This window comes from Scardinius erythrophthalmus, assembly GCF_964197995.2.
Source record: "Scardinius erythrophthalmus genome assembly, chromosome: 12".
Classification (NCBI taxonomy): domain Eukaryota; kingdom Metazoa; phylum Chordata; class Actinopteri; order Cypriniformes; family Leuciscidae; genus Scardinius; species Scardinius erythrophthalmus.
The window spans coordinates 27,063,212-27,075,894 of NC_138232.1; the positions used below are offsets into that span (position 1 = coordinate 27,063,212).

Here is a 12,683-nt window from a genome sequence, read left to right on the forward strand (position 1 = left end):
TAACCTTGGTGATGAAAGTCGCATTTAATATATGTGAAATAAAATGATATATTTAAAAAAGTATTTTAGTATTTTAAATACAAATTACAGTCACTCTAACTATTTAATTACAAATTACGTTTCATTTATTTTTGTTAAGGAAAATACAAATTACAAAATACTCAAAAGTCATTAAATACGTCTTCTGTTCCTGTTTTAGATAAAAAGCCAAGTCTAACTCATTCATTTTAGCAGCCAAAGCCGTTTCAAACAACAGGTATTCATCCACTAGCAGTCATTACTAATGACTTCGACGTCACAGCACTGTCTTCATCTGTTTAGCTCGCCTCTGGACCGCCTATATCATATGATTGGTGCAGCTCAGATCGAGGGGCATATTTAATGAGCATCATTACTCAACACCAGAGTAACTCTCTGAGCAAATTCAACTTGTGCTCTCTCGAGAACTCTGGATTACCAGGGTAGGCGCCCTCAGGGTGTGTGTGTGTTTGTGTTCATCTGAGCCTCATTGGTCTGTCACTGATCGTCAGTGTCAGAATATTTGAGATGACCAATCAAATCAAAGTAGGCGGGCTTTATGTTCACAGAAGCTGCCGAGCACGAATTTTAGCAGAGCGACTCGACGCTTCAGTTTATGGTCAAGTGCGAGATAACATTTCATATTTGACAGGTTTTTTAGGTCATAAATGTTAAACGAATGACACAAATAATCAGGCAAACTAATAAACTTTTGTCTAATTTCGCCAATTTGAACTGAAAATAGGCCTATGTAAAGTGACGCAATGTAATAATGAGTTTACTGTCATCGTGAGGTGATAAGAAAAATTAACAAAGCTGTTTTCATCATGTTAGGCACAAGATTAATAATGAATGTGTACATATTGAGAATTAATATAATACAATTTGTAGCCTTCAGCAAAAAAAAGAAAAGAAAAAAAGATTATAATACATTTCCTCTCTCATTTTCCAGGGAGTGGAGCAACTTTTCCATAAACAAAATTCTGATGCTGTCATAGAGGATGGAGTGATAGAACCAGAGATCCACTGTCTCTATCAGACAATAGTCTTACTTTGTTGAGACACATCACCTTTGAATGACTGGGATCTGGGTGTTTTTTGGAAAAAAATCCCAACTCATAGCAACTCCTGGCATTTAACAACTTTAAATAAAAATGCATTAAGTTCATGAAATATTAAGATTTATTTTTTTACATGATTAGGTAGCCACTGATGTTTTGACTGATACATAATCTTATATAATCAGTTTTACAATAGTTTATTGTAATAAAATACATCAATTGAAAAGTGGTGGAAATGGCATCTTTGAAAGCGCTCTTCAGAAAAACTGTTAAAAATAATAATATTCCATTGAATTCTAAAACTGCCCACTGTTATATTGTGTTAGAAGACAAATTAATGAAGCTAGGAAGATTGTTTTAAGTGTGTTTTAAGAGAGTGAATTTTCCATAAGCTCACAGTGCCAAAAGTGCTCCTAGTTTGAGAATCACCCAGACCAAAAATGGTCCAACCGAACCGAAAGCCTCGTACCGAACGGTTCAATACGAATACGCGTATCGTTACACCCCTACCTATCACTTACAGTCGTGCTGTATAGGCTAGTCCCTACGTGCCATATGTCAGAATCAGTCTAATGCTCACACTTGCTCGTTTGTTTGCCTATTGCATGCTATGGCTCTGTACAGTCACTACCGGTCTTCATTGTCTAATCCACCAGCTTTGCTGTTTCACGGAAATGTAGGCTACTGATCCATCAGCCCGAGTGAAGGTGATTTGTGTAGGTAGGCGTACTGCTTTAATCCAGACTTTCTTATCAGATGTCAGATATAGTTTGCCACTTTCGTTTAATAGGTGGGGGAAAATGTTTCTAACCATCTCCAATGAGTTTAACATATCTGACTATTTACCATCAAATGCACATGCGGTTTCAGTAAACGTGATCAATGGTGAAAAGGGGGCTGGTTTAAGGCTTAGGGTGACTAATGGATCTTAAGCAGATGGATTAGTATAAATGCTCATGGTACGCCTCTATGATTCACTTTTGACACAGCTCCTGGAAATCGAACACCTGTAAACGGCATTTGAATATTATTTATTATTTAAAAGGCAAAAGAGATTTTTAAAAGCAACAGAAATGTCAGTAGTGAGCGCACTGCCTTTCTTGAAGCCTATCTACATGAGAGCTCCGATCTCCCCTGGCCGCCAGCGCAGGCACACGCTCCCCGCCAGCGAGTTCCGCTCGCTCAACACTGAGGACGCCATCAGTGTGTTCGAAATAGAGAGAGAGGGTAAGACAAAACTAACACTCATATTATAACAATCAAAGTGTATTATTCATTCATTTGAGGGACAGTGCTTTTCGTTACTTTACTCGTTTGTTATTTTTTGCCATTCCGTTAAGTTTATATTGTCTATAAACCATAATTACTTTTGTATTGAGTTAAATATGAAATTTTATAAAATGCGCTTTGATATAGGCTAATTAAATACTATATCCTACATTTGGTTACATGATTGAGGTGTGTGTATATATATATATATATATATATATATATATATATATATATATATATATTTATTTATTTATTTTTATTATTATTATATATTTATTTTTTAAGTTATTTTCTCGTTTTATCCCTCAGCTTTTATATCGGTGTCTGGGGAATGTCCTCTTCATCTGGATGAGGTCCGGCACTTCCTCACCCTCTGTCCTGAGCTTTCTTTGGGCTGGTTTGAACAGGGGAGGCTTGTTGCTTTTATCATTGGATCACTCTGGGACCAGGACCGACTTACCAATGTAATTAACCTTCAAATCAAGTATTCATTATGGGCAGAAATAAATGATTTTAAAAAGTGTATTATTATTATTTAATCTTAACATGTAGTTATGTTTCTTGTAATTGGTGCACATGATTTATTTTAGTTGTCTCTCTTAATAGGATGCATTGACCCTTCATAAGCCTCATGGGACTTCTGTCCACATCCATGTGCTGGCAGTCCACCGGACCTTCCGCCAGCAGGGAAAAGGATCAATCCTGCTGTGGCGTTACCTGCAGTATCTGCGCTGTCTACCATATGTCCGCCGTGCCGTGCTCATGTGTGAGGACTTCCTGGTGCCCTTCTACCAGAAGTCTGGCTTTAAAGGGCAGGGTCCTTCTGAAATCACTGTAGGGCCACTTACCTTCATCGAGATGCATTATCCTATACGGGGACATGCATTCATGCGGCGTAACAGTGGCTGTTAAGGGATCACTAGTCATGTAGCTTTTTGGTTCTCCAAAAAGTAGTGAAGGAGTGGGTGTGTTGAAGCAGCTTTTGGTTTGGTCTAGTGCTATTTGTGTCAACTTTTGTAAGACTCGGTGAGCATAGCAAAAATGGTTAGAATTATTTAAAAAAAGAAAGAAAAAATAGAAAAAGGAAACATTACTGCAAACTGCATCCCACCCTTTTACCTAACAGTGATGGCTAAAATGTATTATTATTATTTGAATTCATTAAGTCAAACTTGGATATTTTTTTTCTCTCAAAGTCAGGTTATCTAATAGACTAGGTTTATATTATTGTTTATTTTGTATGGTATTTGTTATTATGCATTTCCCTAGATTTTATTTTCTTAATTACTCATGCACATTTTTAAATTCATGACAGATATGTCTGTTGTGTTGTGAGATCGGAGGTCAAGGCTAATTTTTGTGTTCAGTGTCTTGTGGCTGCTTTAGATGTGTGTCTGTTCAATGGAAGCATTAAAATAGCATCAACTGAACACTTTTCCACTGTGATCTCTTATGAAAAAAGCCACAAGAGAGCATACGTGTTGGCTGGTATTTCTGTGAGTGCCAATGTGACAAACGTTTAATATACAATCTCATAAACGTGAAAAACTATTGGTTAGGCAACAGAACTATTGGATTTATTGATTAGAATTACTTGTTTACTCACTTCAAAGCAAAGGATTGAAGAGTTAATGTTCCATGTACAGAGGTGTTGCAAAACAGAAATCATCACCTAAATGTGTGTCGGACAATTTGAGATGTTTAAGACTGGTTTCCATTGCCTTTCCCTGTAGAAATCCACCACATATGCCTTCACAGTCTTGAATCAAGACATCTATGATTTTGTATACATTTTGTAAGTAAAAATAAATAAAAGAATATATTTTTCAGAACGTTTGCTCTTTTCCCTTTTTAGATTAGTCCTAGTCATTGTGTACATTTCTGTAGTGTTCACAGGATGACGATTCTGGTTTTAACATTGCTTTTCTTTATTAAATAAGGCACAGAGAATAAGTCACATTTAAGCACTTTTTCCTCACAAATTGTGAAAGACAAAAAGATAAACATATTTGTTTCACAGGAAATAACATTCTCAAATTTATTTGTATTATTTGAAGCACTATTTGGTCCACCTCTAATCATGTGTACAAATACCTTCAACATAAAAAATATTCCAGACTGTAAGATTGTCACTTCTGTTTTCTTTTAAGGCACAAGTGCAAGCCCTCAGTAAACAATGATGCACTGAATATCAAAAAGAACAACAGTTGAATTTAACTTTGAAATTACAATAAATGGAGACAAAAGACCAAAACAATACATTCTGTTCCAAGGGAATGCACACATGATTTAATGCATGCAGTGCATCAATTAACATGAATAGCTGGTTGTCAACAACAGCTCCCCTTGTTCAATTTAACCGTATGCTTGCAATCCAGGAACACAAGTACAGGAGTTCTCAACATTCAAACCCCTAGTCTGTTCATAAATGTGGAACTAGACGTTACAAGAGAGGTTTTCAGTTGTCTATAGAGGCACAAAAACCAAATGAAGAATAAAGTATTCTTTTGAATGTCACTAAGATTTCAACATAAAAACCTAATTATTCATAGCCAGTTCAGTGAAATGACTCTGGCTTTCTGCAAACACAAACAGCCAAAGTAACAGGAAATTAACCTTTATGTGAATGGTATTTTATATTACAGTTATTGTTAGTGAAGTTAACAGCTGCATTTTTTTTAAAGTTTAAGGACATTTAAAAAGGGATTATATAGCTTTGGATGGACATTTAGTGTCAGATATTTTAAGATAAATGGATAGCAAGAGTACAATACAGGCTTCAGTAACAACACATCATAGTTTACCTGCACACTATCTATAATGTTCAGAACTGCTTTGGGAAAACATGGACCACTGTGCATTCTAGGGGTTACAAAGGTGCTGAACTCCAAATTTAATATGGCATTATTTGCTGTCTTCAATACATTTTTTATTTATTTATTGGGATTCAGCTTCCTTTCCCTTGGAGTCCTTGGAGAAAGTTTTAGTCTACACAAGAACAAAGCTAGTGTACCACATGATCAATGTCATAGCGTTCACAAAACTTGCTGGTAAAGGGCAAGCAGGTGAGATGCTCTAGCCAATGCCAGTTTATGGGGTAAATGTAGAACCAGACAATAAGTGAGGAAACCAACCCTAAATATATAAGCAACGAAAATAAAATAAGAGCTCGTTTACGGTACTTGTCTAAGGTTCCAAATGCGACATACGGAAGGAAAGTAAAGGACAGCAGAAGTCCACCGAGGAAGCCAAAGATGTGAGCAATGTTGTCAATCCAGGGCAGAAGGCCACATAAGAAAAGGAACAGAACAATGCCAAATAGCTTCAGGAAAGCCTTCCATGGATTTTCCAACATCTGCCAGGCCTGGAACAGCTCCACAAAAAGACAGGCTAACAAACCGAACTGAGATCCTGCTGGACCAACCTAGTAGAAGAGAAAGATGAAGTCATGTCAGTATCATGAAGGGTGAAAATGCATTCCTTCAAGGCACTTGATGCTAGTGATGTTATAATCTTTCAATAAAATTTCAATGGGACATCATTTCAATGAACTCTTATAATGAACTCTCTAAAGACAATAAAAAATAAATAAATAAATAAATATAAAATAAAATATGTTTAACAAACATTTAAAGGAATAATAAAAAAAAAACTAAAAAAAAGAATAAAAGAAATGAAATTCCAAAACCTCTATGATTTCAGCTATTTATGTTTAATATAATGTTCAGGCTATTTCACGTCTTCTAAAACCATACAAAGATTTGTTTAAAGAAAAAAAAACCTAAATTTATTTAGTACACACCGAAAATTTTTCTTTCAACATCTTCACAATATCCAAGAACTTCTTTATTTGCATACATTTGAAAGCTCGGTGTACTCAACACCATATAAGGAAAAAGAGGAGGAGAAACTGCACACAGATTTCACTGATACTTGCATGTACAGTACTGAGAGTGGTTTGAACATGCAGAACTGTGGAAAAGATACTTAAGACATATGTGCCCGGTTTCAAGGGTAAGGCTTAAGCCTAGTCCCAAACTAAAATGGATATTTGAGCTGTTTTAACTGAAAGCTTGCACTGACATATTTTAAAATATTTCAGTGCCATTGTTTTGTCTCAAGATGCACACTAAGGCACATTTATAAAAGCAACTTAAATGTCCTAATTTAACTATGGCCTACTCCAGGCTTAATCTAAGCCTTGTCTGTGAAACCGGGCCATGGTGAACACAACAAAAGAGCTATAGGCATACTTTTCTTACCCAACGTTATATAGTTTTAGAAAACAGTATATAGTGCACAAGCCATATGATTGCATTGTAGAATTCTTCTTTGTTTTTAACATTCATGTCATCGTTCTCTTCCATTATATGGCAATTTATTTATAAAGCACAATTCTAAATAAAAGACTTTTGACCAATATGCTACACAACAATAAACTCACTATAAAAAAAATAAATAAAAAAAATCAACAGAATACAACATCATAAAAAAGGATAAACATTTTATCTATCAGTTTAATTAAAAGCTAAAGATAAAAGATTTTTTTTTTTTTTGGGCTTGATATCAGAGAGGTAAGACAGTGCAAACTAATTTCATGATTTAACAAAAACAAAGGAAGGGACTTTGGCCAGAAGCCTAGATTTAAAAACAAACAAAAAAACAAACAAACAAAAAAACTTTTATTTTTCTGTCATATTTAAAAGTTTTAATAATACGCCTAATTTCTTCACCATCTGTTTATTATAACAAGCCAACGTGTCTAGATTGAAATTTGAAGAACTAGGGACATCAGTGGCCCCAAACAATCTTGGTTTCTTCCATTAAGAGAATTTAAAGACATCCAAAAACATGCCTCCCTTATTTAACACTCCTGATTCAGATCATCAGCTTGTTAGGAGAGAGCTCCATGAACTGAATTGAGTGTGTCAGATAAGATAGATATACTGTACAAAATGTGCAGAGCTGCGTGTCCTTAAGACCATTGAAAAACACTGTTCTCAGCAAGGGCTCTAAAGCATTGTTCTTTTTTCTTAAATGGCAGATATATATGTATGTCATCATTGTAACGATGAAAATACACACCATGCTTTTTAAAAATAGACCCAAAGGCCAGTATCTACAAAGAAAACCACATAGGACCAAGAATAGAATCTTGAGGGACCCCACAGTTGAGAGGACCAGAAGGCAAATGGAAATTAAAAATAAAACATATTAAAGAGCAGTTCCTTGGATATCCACATACTGCTCAAGGTGGGAGAAATGGCACTGATTTATAATAGAAATCTTTATTACCTGAATCAACAGTTAAAAAATAACTCATTAAGCACTTCTAAAAACCCAAACGGAAAACTTAAAAATAGCATAAAAAAAAAAAAAAAGGCCTGTAATTTAAGGAGTCTAATCAGTCTAAAATTGTATTTCTGTTGTAATAGAAGCATGGATGAGAAAAGTATGCTTAATAACTATTTTTGTGTTTCATGGAACGAAAAAACCCCATGGGTTTTAACCAACATGAACACAATGTTAATGTTTGGGTGAATTATCCCTTCAAAGACCAATGTTTAGATGATTATGGTGACTTCCTGTTACATTCTCACTGCAGCTTTAGTCTCTGATGTTATCTTGCTAATGGAAATGTTTCAGAAATTTTCAGTGGTTTCACCACTATTAAAGCCTTGTTATTATGTCAAATGGTAGAGAAACAAAGCGCTGAGTGTCAAGCAGGTGCATAAACAGTGAGTCAGATAAACAAGGCTGGTCTGAATCCGAGCGCAGACGTGCCTTTTTTTGTAATTAATGCATGCCACTACAGGGTCAAATATGAATCCATTTAGCCATTTTCAACAGTCAGTTGATGTAACCATTTGCTATGATGAGAATGAAATGCTGAAAAAGGAATCTGCTACAAATAATGAGAAAATATCAATTTGAATAGACATACTGGCCCATTATTGGCTCACTTATCTTACAAAAAATGAATGGCAATTAAAAAAAACAATCCTTTCATTTAATTTAGATAGTGGAAGTATCTACCTGCTATATAATAACTATGACTCCAAGGCTTTTATCTTTCTAACTGATTGGATTTGATCATAGATTTGCAAAGCTTGTATTATATTTACTAGAGCAAAGACTGTTTTTGGCAAAGAGTGTTCCATGTTTGGCAGTATGGATTATCAGAACTGGCAAATAGCAGCCCTAATGCACGCAATTATGAATATCCATTGCAGAGACTACTTGTTGTGACCCGATTAGAATGACGTCAGGGCTTGCTTGGGCAGATGGCTAATCTGAGATATCTTACCTTTCCGTAAGGCCAGGAGACGAGGAGTGAGACAGGAAACATTCTCTCTCTCTCTCTCTCTCTCTCTCTCTCTCTCTCTCTCTCTCTCTCTCTCTCTAATTATCACACTCACAGCAGGATTTCATGCCCCTGTCACACTTCAGGGAGGAGCTCTGTCGCAAAGGTGTGAGGTATCAGACAGGAGTGCGAGTAAGGTCAATGAGATTACACTGCGTGTGAGAGCGGACCCAACCCCTTTAGAGTAATGTCCTTTGTGTTGCACTCAGATTTTAAGATCTGCGTATTTTTCTTTAGGGCCACATCTCTATAAACCACGTTACTAACTTAAGCACATTCTGCGATAAATGTAAACATTGATCTAGAAATCTAGATCTTAACGCAAGCAACAAAGCAAACACTGCAGTTTTGCCATTTTCATAGGTTTGCTTAATTAAATATATTTTTGTTTCTACTATAGATTTGGACAAATCACACACAACCAAGTTATCACTACAAATGAAAAAAGTCAAATTTAAAGAAGGACTACAGTACTACTCCCTTGACCAGCGGTCAGGAATCTATGGCTCGCCAGGTCTCTCGCCCTCTACCAACAAACGATCGATAAAAAATTTGATACAATCAACAGAGATCCTCTCTGCAGAAAAAGCAGCCAATTACAATTCCTTTGTTGTACAGCCTACTGAAGTTAATAAAAAGTTTATGATAATAATAATATTCAAGATGTACCGGCCAAAGTGCCAGTTCAGAGCTGTTTGCGAAACGTGAGTGTCACAAGTCACGACAGCAATCAACTGCAAACCACTTACGTTTCTGTGGTACCTACAGCTCCAGGGGCCGGTTGCACCAGCTGTGCGTAAGTTTCAACTTAGCCTAGTTTTGGCATAAATGGGCACTTAGATACAACTTACGCACTACTAAATATTTTTGCGTTGCGCCATTAAACTTAGTTGAAGTGTAACTATGTATAAACTAAATATTTACGGAAGCCTACAATCAGGTTGGAATAAAATAGCAAACAGATTGAACTGCATCAATAAAATCTTCTTTTACCTGACAGACTTCAATTCTTTAGACATATGATAATGCTGATATTTACACTCGTTTACATTTTAAGAGAGAAAACATTATGTGAAAAGATTACTTTGTTAGCGGCTCATCAACACGAACCCTTCCTACAGCGTGCATCTGTCCCATCGTTCCGTGTTGTGCATGTCAAATAAAATCTGTCATAATCAATAAATGTTATTCCTTATGTTTTTTTTGTATCATTACTTATTTATCCTTATTAATTTCATTTCAAAACAGTTTCTGAATGTTATTTACATAAAAAAAAAAAAAAACTTATGTTATTCATGATTATGTATCGCATTTAATGGAAACTTATTTTTACCGTTAGTAAAGTGAGGCAAAAGAAGTTGAAGGCTGCTATTGGATCATCGAGGGTAAACGTCATATTATGCGACTATGCATTAGCCTACTTTACGGAGAGTTTATGAACTACTAGCTACGTTCTGCCTTTCTAACAAATGGTGCAACAGAATAAAGTACAGAGTTAGTTACAAACTAGCTAGTAGTTACTAAGCCTCTAGTGTGGACTTTACGTTCCAATTAAAGAAAGAACTTACAAATGTCAGGTGCAACCCTACCTTGCACTCAGAACACGGACGGACAAGCATAGTAGGCTTTGTCTTCAGCTGTGCGCCTACAGTCAAGTCAAGTCATCTTCATTTATATAGCGCTTTTAACAATGCAGATTGTTCCAAAGCAGCTTTACATTGATAATAGAACATATATACATTGACATAGAAATATATAAAAATGCCAAGATCAAATGCCAAGTCGAGTATTCACATAAACATGGATGTAAGCAATGTGCGTTCTCTTACACACACAAGAAGATGATTTATGCTCCTCAGTTGGTAATTAAACCTCACAATAAAAGCCCTCCACAATTAATACCAAATTGCTTATTTATTGCATATTTGTTTGTTTTTAGTTGTCTCTGGACTATTGACATTTTATTGGATTTTTATAATAATATTATATATATGTTTTACTGTGGCTCTTTTGGAAAAATGCATTAACCAAAAATGAAAAAATGGCTCTTTGGTAAAAAAAAAAAAAAAAACTTGACATTTCAAATTTGACAAAATAAATAGTGATGGCTCTTGTGCTGGAGCCAGTTTTTGCAGAGGAGGTTTGTTTGTTGGCTTCCATGGCTATTTTCATGGTAAAGATTGTTAAAATAAAGTTAAAATACAACTAAAGGTATAGTAATTACAGACATTTAAAAATTAAAAATGTAAAAATTTCAATAAAAACTTTGATATTTCCAAACAATGATGTACTACAGTTGTTAAATAACCTGCCTACTAATAAATATGCCACACTGGGATCTTGATTTACAAGTGTTATGAATTTTGAAACATTTCAACATCCAAAGGAATCTGATTTAGATTAAACAGGATGTTTGGAAGAGAGTATTCAGTTACTGTGGTATTTGTTATCTGATTTTTAATATCAGACCATTTAAAAAGACCTAAAGTGATTAAAGACAATATGATAATGACTATTCAGATGCTCATTATTAAATTACTGCAGTTAGCAACTTCAGAGGTAGAATTCTCAAGCAATTTTATCTACCCACTAGGAGTCCTCCTAAGAGTTCCAAGCTAGGAGTTTTAGCTTAAAACAAGTATTTGCAAAAGTTTTACCAAGAAACTCTTAAAGGGTTAGTTCACCCATAAATGAAAATTCTGTCATTAATTACTCACCCTCATGTTATTCCAACCCCGTAAGACTTTCGTTCATCTTCGGAACACAAATTAAGATATTTTTGATGAAATCTGAGAGCTTTCTGACTCCTTCATAGGCTTCTAGGCAATTTCATTCTGCCGGTCCAGAAAAGTGTTAAAATAGTCCAAGTGACTACAGTGGCTCAACCTTAAGTTTATCTAGAGACAAGAATACTTTTTAAGCGCAAAAAACAAACGAAAAATGAACTTTATTCAACTATTCATTTTCTTCTGTGTGGGCCTCTGACGTGAGTTCACGAGAGCGCCACGACGCATGCGCGAGAACTGAGAAGATAAGTATGACAATGTTTATTTGATATGGGTCTCGATGTGGTGTTTAAAATGGTTCTAAAGTGTGCATTTCCTGGATGTCCGAATAGTGAGAAACCACGAGAAAACATAAAAGTTCCTTACCAATGCCGCAAAATGAATGGTTTACCTTTCAGACTTTCCCATCAAATGATCGTGAGCGTCATCTCAGTTCTCGCGCATGCGTCGTGGCGCTCTCGTGAACTCACGTCAGAGGCCCACACAGAAGAAAATGAATAGTTGAATAAAGTCGTTATTTTGGGGGGTTTTTGCGCACAAAAAGTATTCTCATCGCTTGATAAACTTACGGTTGAGCCACTGTAGTCACTTGGACTATTTTAACAATGTTTTAACTTTGACGTTCTGGTTGGATATTCCCTCGTTTCCTTTTGTCGTTAGGGGACCTCTTCTCACTGGAACTCACGTTATGCAACGGGAGGTTAAGTGTGTAATTTCGTTAGTGTTCAATAATTCCTGTTCAAGTTCTTTGTATCTGTTATTTCTTTTTTTTTCTTTTTTTTTCTTTTTCTTTCTTTCTTTCTTTCTTTCTTTCTTTCTTTCTTTCTTTCTTTCTTTCTTTCTTTCTTTCGGCTTACCACTTTTCTGTTTGGCTGCCATCTACATCATTCAAATTGTACATTTAGACTACATTATGTATGATATACAACTGGAATGCTGAAGCTTAAAGTATGTACGTGGAATGTTAATGGTATTCATACACCTATTAAGAGAAGAAAAGTTTTAACTTTTTTTAAAAAGGAGGGGGTACAAATTGCTTTACTACAGGAGACCCATTTGAGTGATCCGGAACAAGCTAAGCTATCACAGGGGGGGTTTGGCCAGGTCTTTTTCTCATCTTTCACTTCGAGGAGCAGAGGCGTAGTTATTTTAGTTAAGAGAGGTATGCCATTTCAATTAGTA

At 35.5% G+C, this 12,683-nt stretch overlaps 2 protein-coding genes across 2 annotated transcripts in view; one reads left to right on the forward strand and one right to left on the reverse strand.

The window, feature by feature from the left end:
• Nucleotides 1-1,742: 1,742 nt before the first annotated feature.
• Nucleotides 1,743-4,179, forward strand: aanat1 (arylalkylamine N-acetyltransferase 1). Its single transcript, XM_081381024.1, has 3 exons — nucleotides 1,743-2,306; nucleotides 2,661-2,815; nucleotides 2,958-4,179. Exons 1-3 carry the CDS (start codon nucleotides 2,153-2,155, stop codon nucleotides 3,261-3,263), a joined length of 615 nt encoding a protein of 204 aa, XP_081237150.1. The 5' UTR covers nucleotides 1,743-2,152; the 3' UTR covers nucleotides 3,264-4,179.
• Nucleotides 4,180-4,257: 78 nt separating this feature from the next.
• LOC308700172 (inactive rhomboid protein 2-like) overlaps nucleotides 4,258-12,683 on the reverse strand; it is a 349,694-nt gene continuing 341,268 nt past the window's right edge. The window contains exon 19 of the mRNA XM_081381601.1: nucleotides 4,258-5,775. Within this exon, the coding sequence (XP_081237727.1) occupies nucleotides 5,356-5,775 (420 nt within the window). The 3' untranslated portion in view covers nucleotides 4,258-5,355. The remainder of the gene's footprint in view (nucleotides 5,776-12,683) is intronic.